The 15317-nt window shown below is 38.8% G+C and overlaps 1 protein-coding gene across 1 annotated transcript in view; it reads right to left on the bottom strand.

The window, feature by feature from the left end:
* The window catches only part of sea (mitochondrial citrate transporter scheggia), a 109466-nt gene extending 95028 nt beyond the window's left edge, over nt 1-14438 (bottom strand). Inside the window, exon 1 of the mRNA XM_090373046.1 lies at nt 14054-14438. Coding sequence (XP_090229172.1) covers nt 14054-14186 — 133 coding nt within the window. The 5' untranslated portion in view covers nt 14187-14438. The remainder of the gene's footprint in view (nt 1-14053) is intronic.
* Between the last annotated feature and the right edge of the window lie 879 nt (nt 14439-15317).

The following is a 15317-nucleotide window of genomic DNA, read 5'->3' as shown; positions in this document are numbered from 1 at the left end:
TGTTTTTCTTTGCATCCCTTGCCAAGGATTTCTCGTAATCTGCCTTCGCCTGCCTAACCTCCTTTGTAACTTGGTTGCATATCAACTTGTATCTATCATAGGCTTCTGTGTCATGTGTTAATTTGTAAGTATCCCGTGCATTTTTCTTCTCTGACATGTGCCTCATTAGTTCATCTGACATCCATTTTGGCCTAAACCTTGAACAATATTTCTTAGTTGGTATGTAAAGCCTAGTAGCTTCCAAGATAAGTTCTTTGAATGCTTCCCATTTTGAATTTGCTGTTGGTAACATCATCAGTTGGTCCCACTGTATAGAATTTAAATACTGTCTCAGTCCATCGTAGTCGCCTTTACGGAAGCAATAACCCTTCCCTTTACCCCTAATGGTAGTTACCTCTTTGAGTAAATCCCACTTCAGCACACTGTGATCACTGCCACCTAGTGGTTCGTTTATCTGCAGATTCTTAATGCATGAAGAATCACTGCTGATAATCAAATCAAGAGTATTACTCCCTCTAGTTGCCTCCCGAACATGCTGATGTAGAAAACAATCATCCAATAAATCCACAAAAGCCCTGCTAGTGTGTGAGTAACCAGCCCCCAAATTCCAGTCAATATCTGGGAAATTAAAATCTCCCATTATAAGACTCTCTGATTTACTGGCCCACTCTATTTCCCTGTACAGTTCCTTATTATACTCATCAGAGTCATTAGGCCTATAGCACACTCCTACTCTCAATTTTGATCTCCCAATGCTTATGTCACACCAAACTGACTCAACACTGCACTGTCCGGCGATGTCGACTGGCTTCACTTCCTTGGTTTTTATGTGTTTCTTATCTAATAGCCTAACCCCTCCCCCCTTCCTATCCTGTCTATCCTTTCTGTAGACGTTGTACTCCCCAAATTGCAGTTCTGCATCCCTTATATCTGTGTAACACCACGTCTCTGATATCCCAACAATATCTGCCTTTGATGTTTTGAGCAATACCTCAAATTCATCAAATTTATTTACTAAACTCCTAGCATTGGTGTACACGCAAGTATACCTCCACCTGTTTCTATTCTTAGCTACCCTAACACAACCCATGTGTTTACTTGTACCGCAATGGCTCCCAGCAGTCTCTGAAATACCATGCATCTTGTTTTCCAGGCTTCTGCTCATTCTAATAGAAGCAGTGCAAGAATCTCTTTCACCTCTGCCAGTGGCTACTGTCAATCTATTGGTCTTTGTCTACCCCCAAGCTAGCAGTTTTCCGACCCACCTAACACTGCCTCGATAGCATCAGCAAATATTCTTGCACCCTTTCTATTTAAGTGTATCCATCCCTGTAGAAGCAATCTCTCCTGTTAACAAGTACAGTCCAGGCTGAAAAAAATTCTACCCCTTGAGCCTTGCACAATCTTTCCAGGGCCAAATTGATCGACAAGGCTCTCATCATATACTCCCTCCTATCGTGTCTGGGCAGAATTGCAGACACTTTCAAATTCAACCCTAATTCTCGGCTTTTGTTCAACAGTGACCTGTACTTGTTAAGTAATTCTGCCGGTCTTCTACTCTTAATATTATTAGTGCCAACGTGTACAACTATATCACCTTTTGTGCCCTTAAAAGATGATATTCGCTCTACAACGTCATCAACCTTTGCCCCTGGCAGACATACCCTGGTCCTGTTCCACCTATATTTTTTACAAAGCATATTCCCTGTTTCCCTGACAATAGAGTCACCAACAACTACTAGTTCCTTTGGGGCCAGCGCATTCTGCCTTGGGGGTTGTCTCTGTGTCACGCGATGCCCAAGTGCAAGCTCTGGCGTTGATGTGGGCAGCTGAGAGCTTGATGGGCCCCTCAATTTAGTTTCTTCGAGGGCATCCACCCTGTCCTTCAAGCTCTTATATAGGCCCACAAGAACGCCGAGTTGTTGCTTGATATCGATACACTCCTTGCATCGCGCACACACAAAGACATCCCCCTTGGCAGTATCATGTCCGTACCCGATTGCTCTGCAAACATCAAGCAAACAGTGCATTTTATAAGGCTGTGAGTCAGAGGACAACTGCCCCCCCCTCAGTCCTGCTCTGAGCCACAGCACTTCCATTAGCTTGAGCCTTTTGCTTTGCCGCTCTGGTCTGAATCATGATTCTATTAATTTATTAATTAATTATAATTAATTATGTTATTAATTATGTTAAATATAATTAATTATATTACGTTTGTAATCTAAGTCGTTATATGTATTTATAAGTTATACGTTAAATGCACGGGATACTTACAAATTAACACATGACACAGAAGCCTATGATAGATACAAGTTGATATGCAACCAAATTACAAAGGAGGTTAGGCAGGCGAAGGCAGATTATGAGAAATCCTTGGCAAGGGATGCAAAGAGAAACAGCAAAAAGAGTTCTTTACATATTTAAACTCTAGAAGGAAGGGGATGAATCAGATTGGTCCACTTGATATTGATGGGTCAACTGTTGATGATCCTGCTCAGGTAGCTAACAAACTAAATGAATATTTTGCATCGACATTCACACATGAGGAGTTATTCAGCAAGGGGAATGCCAGAGGTGTATTCAACTCTAGCAGTAAGCTACAGAATCTTGAAATAACTGGGAGTAAAGTGGAGGAGAAACTGTTGAAGATAAACACAAGAAAGGCACCCGGGGGTGGATGGGATCTCTCCAGTTATATTAATGGAGGCAGCAAAGGAAGTAAGCAAACCCTTAGCCATAATTATGAGAGCTTCCTTGGACTCAGGGGAGGTACCCATAGACTGGAAATGTGCAAATGTGACCCCAATTCACAAAGGAGGATCAAAGGCTGACACAAGTAATTATAGACTTGTGAGCTTAACTTCTGTTCCTGGAAAATTAATGGAGGCACTGGTTAAAGAAGCACTGCAGGATCATTTAGACAAGACTTAAGTTATAGCTCGGACACAGCATGGTTTTGTTAAGGAGAAGTCTTGCCTGACTAATTTGATTGGATACTATGATGCAGTCACAAAAGAACTGTATGCAGGGAATAGGTTTGATATTATATACTTGGATCTTAGAAAGGCTTTTGATACTATTGCACATGGAAGACTGCTACACAAATTGGAGCAGTGTGACATTGGAGGCAAATTGCTGCTATGGATAAAGGGGTGGTTGAGGGGGAGAAGACAGAGAGTGGTAATCAATGGACACTGCTCATCGTGGACTAATGTTATTAGTGGAGTCCCTCAGGGCTCAGTGTTGGGTCCATTATTGTTTTCTGTATTTATAAATGATATTGATGATGGTATATCAAGCTTAATGTCCAAGTTTGCAGACGATACAAAGGTTGGCAGGGCTGTCAAGGACACAAGGACACTACTGACACTATGCTGCTGCAACAGGATCTGGAAAGGTTGAGCAGATGGGCTGAGAGGTGGCAAATGAAGTTTTACATTACATTTGTCAAAGTACTACACATGGGAAACAGCAACCCCCAGAGCAACGTATCAACTCTGTGGTACTACACTGACAGTGGTAGAGAATGAAAGGGACTTGGGGGTGGTTGTGCAGGTAGATATGAAGTTCTCTGAGCAGTGCAGACGGGCTGCAGGAGTAGCTCATGGAGTATTGTCAATAATATACAGGAATTTTTCCAGCAGGGATAAGGAGGTGATTATTCCCTTGTATAAGGCAATGGTCAGGCCACACCTAGAGTACTGTATACAGGTCTGAAGGCCGCATTTCAAGAAGGATGTAGAGCTGCTGGAACGAGTACAGAGAAGGGCAACAAGATTAGTGAATGGAACAAAGGGGTGCTCTTACAAAGAAAGGCTTAAGTTTTGCAAATTACAGTGTCTGGAGACTAGGCACCAGCAAGGTGATCTGATAGAGGTGTATAAAGCCTTGAATGGTTTGAGCATGCTCAATGCTGATGGGATTCTTCCTCTTGCTCAGAATAATCACCTGAGACGGCATAAATTCAAATTGAGGAAAGACAGATGTAGGATAGACGTGCGGAAATTTGCCTTTAGCCAGCAGGTGGTTGGTTGGTTGGTTGGTGGAACAGACTTCCATCCCTTTTAGTGGAGGTTGATAGCCTAAATAAGTTTAAGGCTCAGCTGGACAGGTATTTTGAACGAACAGAGGGGTGAAGTGGAAGTGGGTTTTTTTTTTTTTTTTTTTTTGGCTGATGGTGCATAAGCTTGCTTTCTTGCATCAAATGCCTCTACTAATGTTAATGCTAAAAATAAAATAAATTACTTAGGGGTTCCGTTATTAAAAAAAGGTCAAAAACCACTGATTTAACTGATTGGCTGGATCAAGCATGCTTGCAAAAGAAGTTCACTGCAGTTGTTTTTTGGTTTAGAAAGTTAACAGCCATTAGTTTTGGCCTAAAAAGGCTAAACTGTTAATGGTGCCTTGTAGTTGTCATTCTATTATCCATATATTTTGAGAATGACATGAGATGGCAAGATCATCTGCATACAAGCATGCATCAACTGAATCAGGTATACACTTATTTATAGAGCTGATCCTGAAGGAAAAGAGTGTGGAACTCAGAAAAAAAAAAAATCCTAACTCCATCTTGTGTATTTGAGAGAAAAGGAAGAATGGAAATTATTATTAGTGACATATGATGCAAGGAATCAAGCATCATGCAAAAAAAAAACTCTCATATCACTTGTCCACCCCTCCAATAATTTGTCTAGTTCTTCCTTGAATTTATTCCAACTGCCTACCTCCACAACACCAGATGGAAATTTCTTCACATCTATCCTCCAACCATCCTTCTTCAATTTAAATTGATGCTTCCTCATTGTGCATCAACAAAGAATGGACAGGGGGTTTTAAGACGAACTATTTCACAAAACAAGAAAAAGTAGGCTGGAAAATGTTGGTGTCCAACCTTCAAATTGAACATAGAACCTGAAGAAGAAGGTCATGTGTGCAACCGCAGCAAGAGGAAGATGCTATCAGCATTGAGCTTGCTCAAATCCATTAAAAGACTTGAAAACCTCAATCAAATAATCTCATAGGTGCCTAGTCTCAAAATGCTGCAATTTGTAGAACTGAAGCTCGTCTTGGTAAGACTGGCTTTCATTTCCTTCACCCATTCCAGCACATCTACATCCTTTCTAAAATGAAGCCTCCAGACCTGTATGCAGCATTCAAGATGTGGCCCAACAATTGCGTACAATGGGATAATCATCTCCTTATCTGTGCTAGAAAAATTCATGTATATTATTGACAAAATCCCATGAGATGTCCAGGCTGGCTATCTCAGAGAACTTTATATCAGACTGCACAACTGCTCCCATATCTTTTTCATTTTCCACTGCCCTGAGTGTAGTACAATATAGGATTACTGCTACCCATATGCAGTGCCTTGCATTTATCAATGTTAAAACTTCAACTACCATTTGTCAGTCCATCGACCAAATTTGTTAATAACTTTTTGCAGCAGCTTATCCTGTATTACTGGCATTAACTGCCCAACCAATCTTTGTATCATCTGCAAACTTAGACTTTAAGCCTGATATACTTTCATCAGTATTATTACTATTGATGATTTGATGTTTACTGGTGCAAAATATTGATGAAGACAACAATGGGCCCAGCACTGAACCCTGGAGGACACCACTAATAACATTAGTCCAAGGAGAGCATTTTCCATTAATAATAATTTTTTGTCTTCTACCACTCAACCATCTCTTTATCCAGAACAGTAACTTGCCTTAATGTCACTCTGCTCCAATTTGTACTGCAGTCTTTTATGTGCAACAATATCAATATCAACAATTGGTCTTGTCTGACCAATCTGATTGGTCAGACAAGGTTACCCTTTAAGAAATCCATGCTGTGCTGCAATATAAGTTCATTCCTGTCTAGGTGATTCTACATTACTTCTTTAACGAGACACACCAATATTTTTCCTCTCCAGTTCATAGGGAACTCTCCTGAATCCAAAGATGCTCTCATAATTGTAGCTAAGAGTATGCTTAGCTCTTTTACTGTCTCTATTAATATAATTGGATAAATGGAATGATGCAAAGCTGCTTAAATGAGTACAGAGAAGGGCAATGAGATTGGTGAGGGGAACAAAGGGGTGCTCTTACCAAAAAATCAGTTCAGAAAATTGCAGCATTTGGAGACTAGGCACCTGCAAGGTGATCTGATTCAGGTGTTTAAGGCTTTGAATGGATAAAGCAAATTAATGCTGATAGGATTCTTCCTCTTGCTCAGACCACATAAGCAAGTGGTATAAATTCAAATTGAAGAAGAACGATTGCAGATTGCTTTGTCTTCAGGTATCAGGTGGTTGATTGCTGGAAGAACAAAATTTCCAGGCCACACCTTGAGTACTGTTTACAGGTCTGGAGACCTCATTTCAAGAAGGATGTAGAGCTGCTGGAACGAGTACAGAGAAGGGCAACAAGGAGTGAATGGAACAATGGGTTGCTCTTACGAAGAAAGGCTTAAGTTTTGCAAATTACAGTGTCTGGAGACTAGGCACCAGCGAGGTGATCTGATAGAGGTGTATAAAGCCTTGAATGGTTTGAGCATGCTCAATGCTGATGGGATTCTGCCTCTTGCTCAGAATAATCACCTGAGAGGGCATAAATTCAAATTGAGGAAAGACTGATGTACGATAGATGTGCGGAAATTTGCCTTTAGCCAGCGGGTAGTTGGTTGGTGGAACAGACTTCCATCCCTTGTTGTGGAAGTTGATAGCCTAAATAAATTTAAGGCTCAGCTGAACAGGTATTTTGAACAAACGGAGGGATGAAGTGGAAGTTTTTTTTTTTTTGATGCTGCATAAGCTTGCTTTCTTGCATCATATGCCTCTACGAATGCTAATTTCCACCTGTTGTTGTGGAAGTTGATAGTTTAAATAAATCCAAAGAAGAACTAGACAAACTATTGGAGGGAATGAATAGATGAAATAGGAGGTGTGTGTTTTTTTTTTTTTTTTGGCTGATGCTGTATAAGTTTGCTTTCTTGCATCATTAGCATTAGCTAATGCTAAGTTCATATTTATCAACTGATGACACTATGTAAAAAAAAATTGTAGATGTTTCTTTCATAATTTAGGTGTTCTGAAAACAATTTTGATACTGATTTTGCTGTTGTGATATTTAGAAGCAATCAGACATTTTGATCTTTCAAATTTTCTATGCCTGTCAGGCAAATACTTTCAAATACGTAAAATTATAATTCTTCTGTTTGGTTTCATATTGCTTTTGACTACTTGAAAAAGTCTGGAGGCCAAAAATACTATGTTTACAGATATTATATTGTTCAAAAACAGGTCAAGCATAAAAATTTAGGTGGCATGTTCTACCACCTAAGTGTTCCAAGCAGCAAATATGAAGCATATTTTGTTTGTCCAGTCCATTCCTTAGAAGAGATTTCTGACACAGAAAACTCATATAGTGAAGAATAGAATGATTAGATTTTCAATAAAGTATGCTCAAACAAATCTTCACATTTCTTTAATCAGAAAAAATTAGATGAATAAGATCTCAAATCCAATAGCTCTTGATATGTCATCTATAAAATAGTGAACTTCAATGGATTCTAGTATATACTCTTTCCTATAAGAAAAGCATACTGTTTTTGCATCTTTATATATACACTGGTGTTCAAAGAAAGTGCATAACCCCTTAAAATTGTAATTCTCATCCGAATAAGAAGTATATGGCAATATTTCTTACAGATTGCATCACATAAGATTGGCATGTGTAGATGATGTAGTATTGCATCAGATGTTACTTTCAGCTATATAAGCACGCTCTGCAAGAGTTGCAGTCATTACTTGACTCTGACAGGTTGGCAAGTTACGTGCAGTTCGTGCCACGAAGGAAGAGTGCTACTGTTGCATTACGCGAGGAAGGATGTACTTCCCATCATATTGCTTATAGAGTGTCTTGTAATCAGTCAACAGTGAGTAGATTTCTTTCCAAACTCAAGAATACTGGTTCTGCTGATAGGAAAAAGGAACCGGACATCGTAAACGACTCTACACCAGAACCGCATTTTGAAGGGCTTGTGCCTTAAAAACAATAAAGCTTCTTCGTCTGAGCTGAAAAGAGAATGTGAAGAACATACAGGTGGCAGCAAGTGTAGTCCAAGGTGATAGGCGACTCTCATCAACCAGTGCAATACCACCACTTTGCTTATTGGAGGCTTGAAGTGGTGGAACCCATGTTTAGTCTCCAGAGCTAAGTTCCGGTCAACCCTTCCCCATCTCTTCCATCATGCAGTATGATTGATGATTTTTGAGGTTATTATGAACATCGTGGCGAGATCTAATGTTCCTAGATTTCGAGGGTACAGCTCTAAAGCGGTATTCGCAGGGCGGCCACTAGTTAGTACACCAGATCGAACCTATTAGTAACTCTCTAGGAAGCTTCCGGATCAGCTAGTGTATAATCTTGCTACCTCTACTCTGCCAGATAGTGCCTGGAGAGAGTCCAAGTAATGTGTATGCAGGGGGGGGACATTGTCGAGGCCATGTTATGTCAAGGATCTGGGTTTATTCTTACCATGTGTACGCAATATCCAAAAATTTCATTACTTAATACAGCATGTCCCACCCACTTTTTGTTACTATTGAATACACCATGAATTATAAACTAATAGAGTAAGCTTATCTGCGAAAAGATCTAAACCTCCCAAACACTTCCTAATTCATTTCACAAATATACGTGTCTCAATTCTAATCTCAATGATGTCCATTTCCACTTGGAATCTGCCAAACCTCGTGTACTTTTTCTGACAGAATCTCAGTTATCGGTTGATTTAATTACTGCTCATCTCAGTTGCCCAAATTGTTCGCTGTATGATTCCTTTCGCCTCAAAGGTGATACTTGTGCATATGTCCGTTCCAATATTCCCTGTCAGAGATTTGGTAATTTGAAATCTCCTATTTTTGATCTTCTTTGGCTTAAAATCTCTCTACCTCATTGTGTCAAATTCATCTGTTCTCTCTACCGTTCTCCCAACTCCATTAATCACTTGGAACTCTTTGACTTCCTCCCTTTGCAACTTGACTTTCTCCAGTCCAACTTTCCTAACAGTGAGGTAATATTCTTTGGTGATTTTAATGTTCACAACTCCAGCTGGCTCCCATTTTCTAGTCACACCAACCCAGCTGGTCAAGATGCTGAGGCTTTTGCAATTACTAATGACCTTGCACAGATTGTTCATTTACCTACAAGAATTCCGGACAATCCTAATCATACAGCCAATACACTTGATCCTTTTATCACAAACAACCCTTCTAAGTAAACAGTCGAAGTGAGAAGTCCTTTAGGCACGTCAGATTACAACTTGGTGATTGTCTTTTCTCCAATAGAATCTTTATCTCATGGCAATTCCCAACCTCATATTGTTTGGCATTACAAGAATGCCAAAATGGGCTGACCTGCGAGATTTCTTTTCCTTGGTCGGATTACTGTTTCAAAACTTCTGATGTTAACATTTGCTCAGATTGTGTCAGAGAAATTATTCAAGGAATGGAATCCTTTATCCCACAGTCCACTTTAAAATCATGTCCTTTATCTAAACCTTAGTTTTCCAATAAATAGGCGCCTCAGTAGCCAGGTGGGAAGGAGCAGCAGTGCGCAGCACACGCTTCTTGATTAGACCGGGGTTCGAGCCCGTCACCACCAAATACGGAGAATGCGGAAAGGTCAGGGAATGACCACCGCATATCCCGGAGCAACATGGCCTTAGTTGCTAATGCTCCTAAAAACCAAAAAATAACAAAATAATCCAATAAATATGCTAAGGCTGTTCAAGAGAAAAATGATGCATATCTTAATTGGCTTGTTTCTAATTCTTCAGTTTCATTTTCTGCCTACACCAAATCTCGCAAAAATTGTAAAGCAGTTATTAATCAGTCCAAACTAGAATTTGAACAGGCTAAGAATACAAAACTTGCTTCTTGCCCTAATGTTAGCCAAGCATTCTGGTCTCTTGCCAAAGCTATTATCTGCAACTTATGCCCATCTCTGCACCCACCTCTGTGCAAACCAGATGGTTCTGTTGTCACTTCAGCCAAGGATAAAGCTGACCTGTTAACATCACATTTTTCTTTCAACTCATGTATTAATGATCTTGGTAAAACACCTCCCACCATTCATAACAAGCTCCATTCAATGCCTCCTGTGGACTTCAGTCAAAAGAATGTCAGAAGGATTTTAACGAATCTTGATGCTAAGAAAGCTCCAGGTCCCAATGGTATTTCTCCACTAATTCTCAAAATCTGTACTCCTGAACTTACTCCTATTCTTTGCCACCTTTTTTTCACTTTCTTATTCCAAAGGTGTTTTTCCTTCTGCTTGGAAATTTGCTCATATCCAGCCAGTTCCTAAAAAGGGTGACAAATCCCTCCCATACAATTATCGTCCCATTGCAATTACTTCTACTCTTTCTAAAGTAATGGAGAAATCAATTAACCGCCAACTCTTAAACTACCTAGAAACCTTCCATTTGATCAATGATCGCCAGTATGGATTCCGTCTGTTCGATCCACTGGTGACATTCTGGCTTATGTTACCTATTTATGGACTAATTCAATGGAAAAGTTTGGTGAAACACAAGGAGTTTCTCTTGACATCTCAAAGGCTTTCAATCGGGTTTGGCATAAAAGCCTTCTAAACAAGCTTCCATCTTATGGTTTGCCAACTGATTTTTGTAATTGGTTATCTGTCTTCTAACTTCTCCACTAATGCCGGTGTCCCCCAAGGTTCAGTTCTTTCCCCCACTCTTTTCCTCTTGTATATTAATGACCTTCTTCCATTGACTGGAAATCCTATCCATAGTTTTGCCGATAATAGCACGTTGCATTCCACTTTCCATTTTGAGAAACCTTGTCCTGCTCAATCAGCCTCAACTTCTTGAATATCCACTACCAATTCCTTAAAAGCCGATCTCCAGGTAATTCTCCAGTAGGACAAAGACAACTTAATTGATTTCAATCCTTCTAAAACTCAGTCTTGTCTTATATCTCACAAAAAGGATTCTTCTGCTCCTATGCTTATCTTTAGTGACACTCTGATTTCTAAGCAAAATGATATATCTCTTTTGGGGATTACCCTGACTTCTAATCTCTCTTGGCACAAGCACATTACAAATATTGCTTCCTCTTAATCTAAATAACTTGGTTTTCTCTTTCGCTCTCGACGTTACTTTTCTTCCAAACAACTGTTCACTCTTTACAAATCTGCCCTACCCTGGAATATTGTTCCCACATCTGGGGTGGTGCCCACAAAACCTTTCTCAGGTTTTTTTGATTCCGTTCAGAAGAGGGCAGTTAGGTTAATTAAGGATTCATCTCTAACAGAGTCTCTCCACTCGTTGTCTAATAGACGTACTGTTTCTGCTGCATGCCTCTTCTACAGATACTTCCATGGGCACTGTTCTTCTGAATTGGCTTCTATAATTCCGCTCTCTCCTTCAAAACAGTCCGAACACGTGCAGCCACCAGCCAACATCCATTTACTGTCGAACTTCAAACTCACAGAACCAACTTTTCATCTTCCTCGTTTATTCATTCAACAGCCATTTTCTGGAACATCATTCCTTCATACATATTTCCTGAAAATGACAGTCAACAGAAGTTCAAGTCCAATGTCAACAAATATCTTCTTTCGTCTTCTCAACCTCCAACCCAAGCATGGTACTAAGTACTATAGGTTCTAATACCTCTCGTGTTTCGGATTTACATAAAAAAAAGTAACAGTCAGAAGATGCCTCTTCAAAAATGCACTTGTAGCCCATCGTCCTAAGAAGCCCCTCCTTGCACAAAAAATGAAAAAGGCCCAAATAATTTGGTGTAAGGGCCGTGTCAAATGGATCCCTGAGCAGTGGAAGTCAGTTATTTTTTCAGAGGAGAAGAAATTCAATGTGCATGGCTCTGATGGGAGACAAACGATTTCCCATAGATGTGGTGAAAAATACCATCCAGGTTGTATGGTGTCTACAGTAAAATTCCCTACCAGCAAAATGATATGGGGTTGCATTTCGTATCGCAGAGTATGTCATCTGCAGTTTACAAAAGGTTCCATAAATGCCAATGGATACCTGGCTATATTGGATGGCAAACTGCTGTCAACCATTAGGGACCATTTCAATCTGCCAAGTAACTGAAAAGTGTAAGTAGGCACTTCTGTAGTTACTTTAGCTTCATTTCTGCATTAAAGGTTTGACAGTAATGTGTTTACATTTGTTACAGGTGAAAAAAATGGTTGGAAGAATGGTCCATTACAATATCTTCAAAAAGGACTCTAAGGTTGGGAGAATGATTCATATCACAAATTTAAACAAGTACACCAACCGTTTAACTATAATAGTTTAATACTGAAAATTATAAAATGTGCCAGACGATACAATACTGGAAAATAATATTTACAAAAACTAACTTACAAAATAAAATGTATGATGAAATTTTAAAATGCAATAAAATATAATAAAGATTGAAAGCGATAAAACAATGATTGTAGCTTTCGGGGGCATACGCCTCCTTTCTCAACAACAATGATGTTTAAGCAACACATCCTTAAATAACAGGTTCACAGCACATGTGGCTAACCAGGCGCATGCTCAGTATGTCTTCCATGTGAGCCAGAACCGGAAGTGACTCGGAAACGTAAAACGCTCGTCTTTTGCAAGGACCACAGCCTCCAGAAGGGGGTGGAGCTGAACACCCCTGTCCCTATTCATACTATTGTTTCTGGACGAGCCAATCCACAAACTCTCCAGCCACTTACGGTCCATTACAACTCTTAGCTGGCCAGGAAACAGCCCGGACCTGAATCCTATAGAGAACTGTTGGCATTGTGCGGAATCTGCAGTTGCCAGAAAGAAACCAAAGATCCTTCGTGAACTTCAGGAAGCCATAAACGGTGCTTGGAACAACGAACTATCAGTTGTTTATCTTTAGAAATTGATCTTGTCAATGCCTCGATGATGTGCTGCTGTTATCAGGTCCAGAGGTGGTTCAACTAAGTATTAGTTTTCACCTGGTGAACGTTTAATTTTGTTTTTCATTTAAAATGATAAACCGAAACAAAATGAGGGCTTCTGATAACATTTCAACCATAATTGTCGTGTTTATCAAAACTGCTGTATAACGATTGCAAATGCTCATTTTGGAATATTTTGAGAGCACCTGTCAATATTACTTAGCTTTGCCTTAACTATTAATAAATATCATTTGTTTATATTTCTATTTGTGATGCTAGTAACCATTTGTGACCATCGCAAAAAGGGTTAGAAATGTGAAATTCCTAGGTGTGCACTTTCTTTGAACACCAGTGTATATTTGATGATTCATTGCAATACCAGTTTAGAATAAACTGAGAATACATTTTTGTAAAATATGTTAATCTTCACTACTTTTATTATAGTCCGGTGATTATTACTGATGCTTTCCAACTAAATTATCATTTAGGCCTCTAACTGCACAGCTAATGCCAAAAGCTGAATATCCATTACTTATTACATTACTTATGATTGAGAAATTTTTTTAAGAGAAAAACAAACTATACGACTATTGAGTTTTACTATCATGAAATCAACTCATATTTTGACCTGGGATCAACTTACACTTTAAAAAGCACTAGGCTAGATAGATGCTGGTGAGGGACGAGAAAGTAGTTATACATAAAGGAAAATTTCAAAATGTAATTCGGATAACTTCGGGATTTATTATTTTGTAGTTTCTTTTTTTAGCTTACTTTCGGTAATCGCTATAAAACCATATTCACACTACTTCAGATAATATGAAATTAAGTTTTAATAGTGTTCATCCTATAATGCACATTTTATGAAATAGCACTTTCCATTTGTCATAATATTAATAAAAATTTCATGTTACTGTAATGTTTATGTAAATTTTGATATGCAGTATTTTGTTGCCCATTTTGAGGAATATGTAATTCTGTACAATCATCAACAAAAATAATAATAATAATTTAATCGCTCAGACTATTACCAATTGGACAGCATTAGAAGTTACATACTAACATGTGCATCATAAAATTATTTATTTTTTCCTTACCTGCGATAATTCCTTTCCAAGTTTTATGTGATGGCAGAAATGATTTAGCGCTCAGAGCTGCTCCAGATGAAACCATGCTCGGTCTCAGAAATGGATTGCTGAACTGTTTGCTATTATTATTATTATTATCCATGATTGTCGATATCAAATAACTTTTAGCCCCAAAATATTATTAATTACTATCTGATACACGATATAAAATACCCGGAAGTTGAAAAACAGGTGACACGTATCCAATCCAGCTTGAAAATTAGTAAAACTGAACTGCAGCACTTGTTTCAATATATTATTTCTACTATTACTCTAGCATACTCTACAACTATCATCAACAGAGAACAAAATATAACTATTTTAATTAAAAAGCTTGCCACTAAACCTTCACACACCTCATTTCATGCCCTACTGTACTGACTATTTATTAATATTTAATCATTTTTCTGATTGGTTACTTCAGACCACTCCCATACAATATAGGCCAATGTGAAATTCACAGTGACGATGGTTCCATCAGCTGATTTTCGTTACGGATGAATTGCTATTTCTAAAACTAGGTGGCAGGAGAGTAGCAGTTGCTATAGAAACAAATGAAACATAGACATAGTAGTCGCGTCAGTGATTTGATTCAAGAATATTGTAGTATTGTAGTACTGTAACGCCTATTTTGAACTACAAAGTTAATCAGATATAGCGTCGGTATTTTTTAATAACACTGAGAATGTCTCAGAAATCAGGGTTAAGTATAAGATTACCACAATATTCTGAACAAGACTGGGATATAGCCAATCGTTTGAAATATCATACGAACGATGGAAGTTGCGCTAAGTCGGAGAGATTAGTTGCTGAATGCAAACGAGTGTGCGAAGAAATTCGCGAAAAAGTCGCTCAAAAACAGGAAGAAGTTGGAAGAAATTTTGGTAAGAACCGTATCCTTCTCAATATGTTTGTTAGCGGTATTTTTAATGTGCGCGAAAATATCTTTTTATCGAAAGAGAAGCATTTTGTTTTATTATTATTATTTGATTTTATGTTAGTTTGTAATGCACCACACATGGCTTCATGACCATGTAGACATGTATAGACTTAATGTCGAAGTTTGCAGTGATACAAAGGTTGGCAGGGTTGTTAATGACAGTAATGGCAGTGTGCTACTGCACCAGGATCTATATAATTTGGGCAGATGGGCTAAGAAGTGGCAACTGAAATTTAACCTTGACAAATGCAAAGAGAAACGTACCAACTGTGTGGTACTACACTTAAGGTTTTG

The sequence above is a fragment of the Mastigoproctus giganteus genome, chromosome 5 (assembly GCF_048544385.1).
Source record: "Mastigoproctus giganteus isolate SK-2022 chromosome 5, ASM4854438v1, whole genome shotgun sequence".
In the NCBI taxonomy this organism is placed as follows: Eukaryota; Metazoa; Arthropoda; class Arachnida; order Uropygi; family Thelyphonidae; genus Mastigoproctus; species Mastigoproctus giganteus.
Note: the sequence above shows the minus strand (reverse complement) of the source record. Positions and strands in the feature narration are given on the sequence as shown.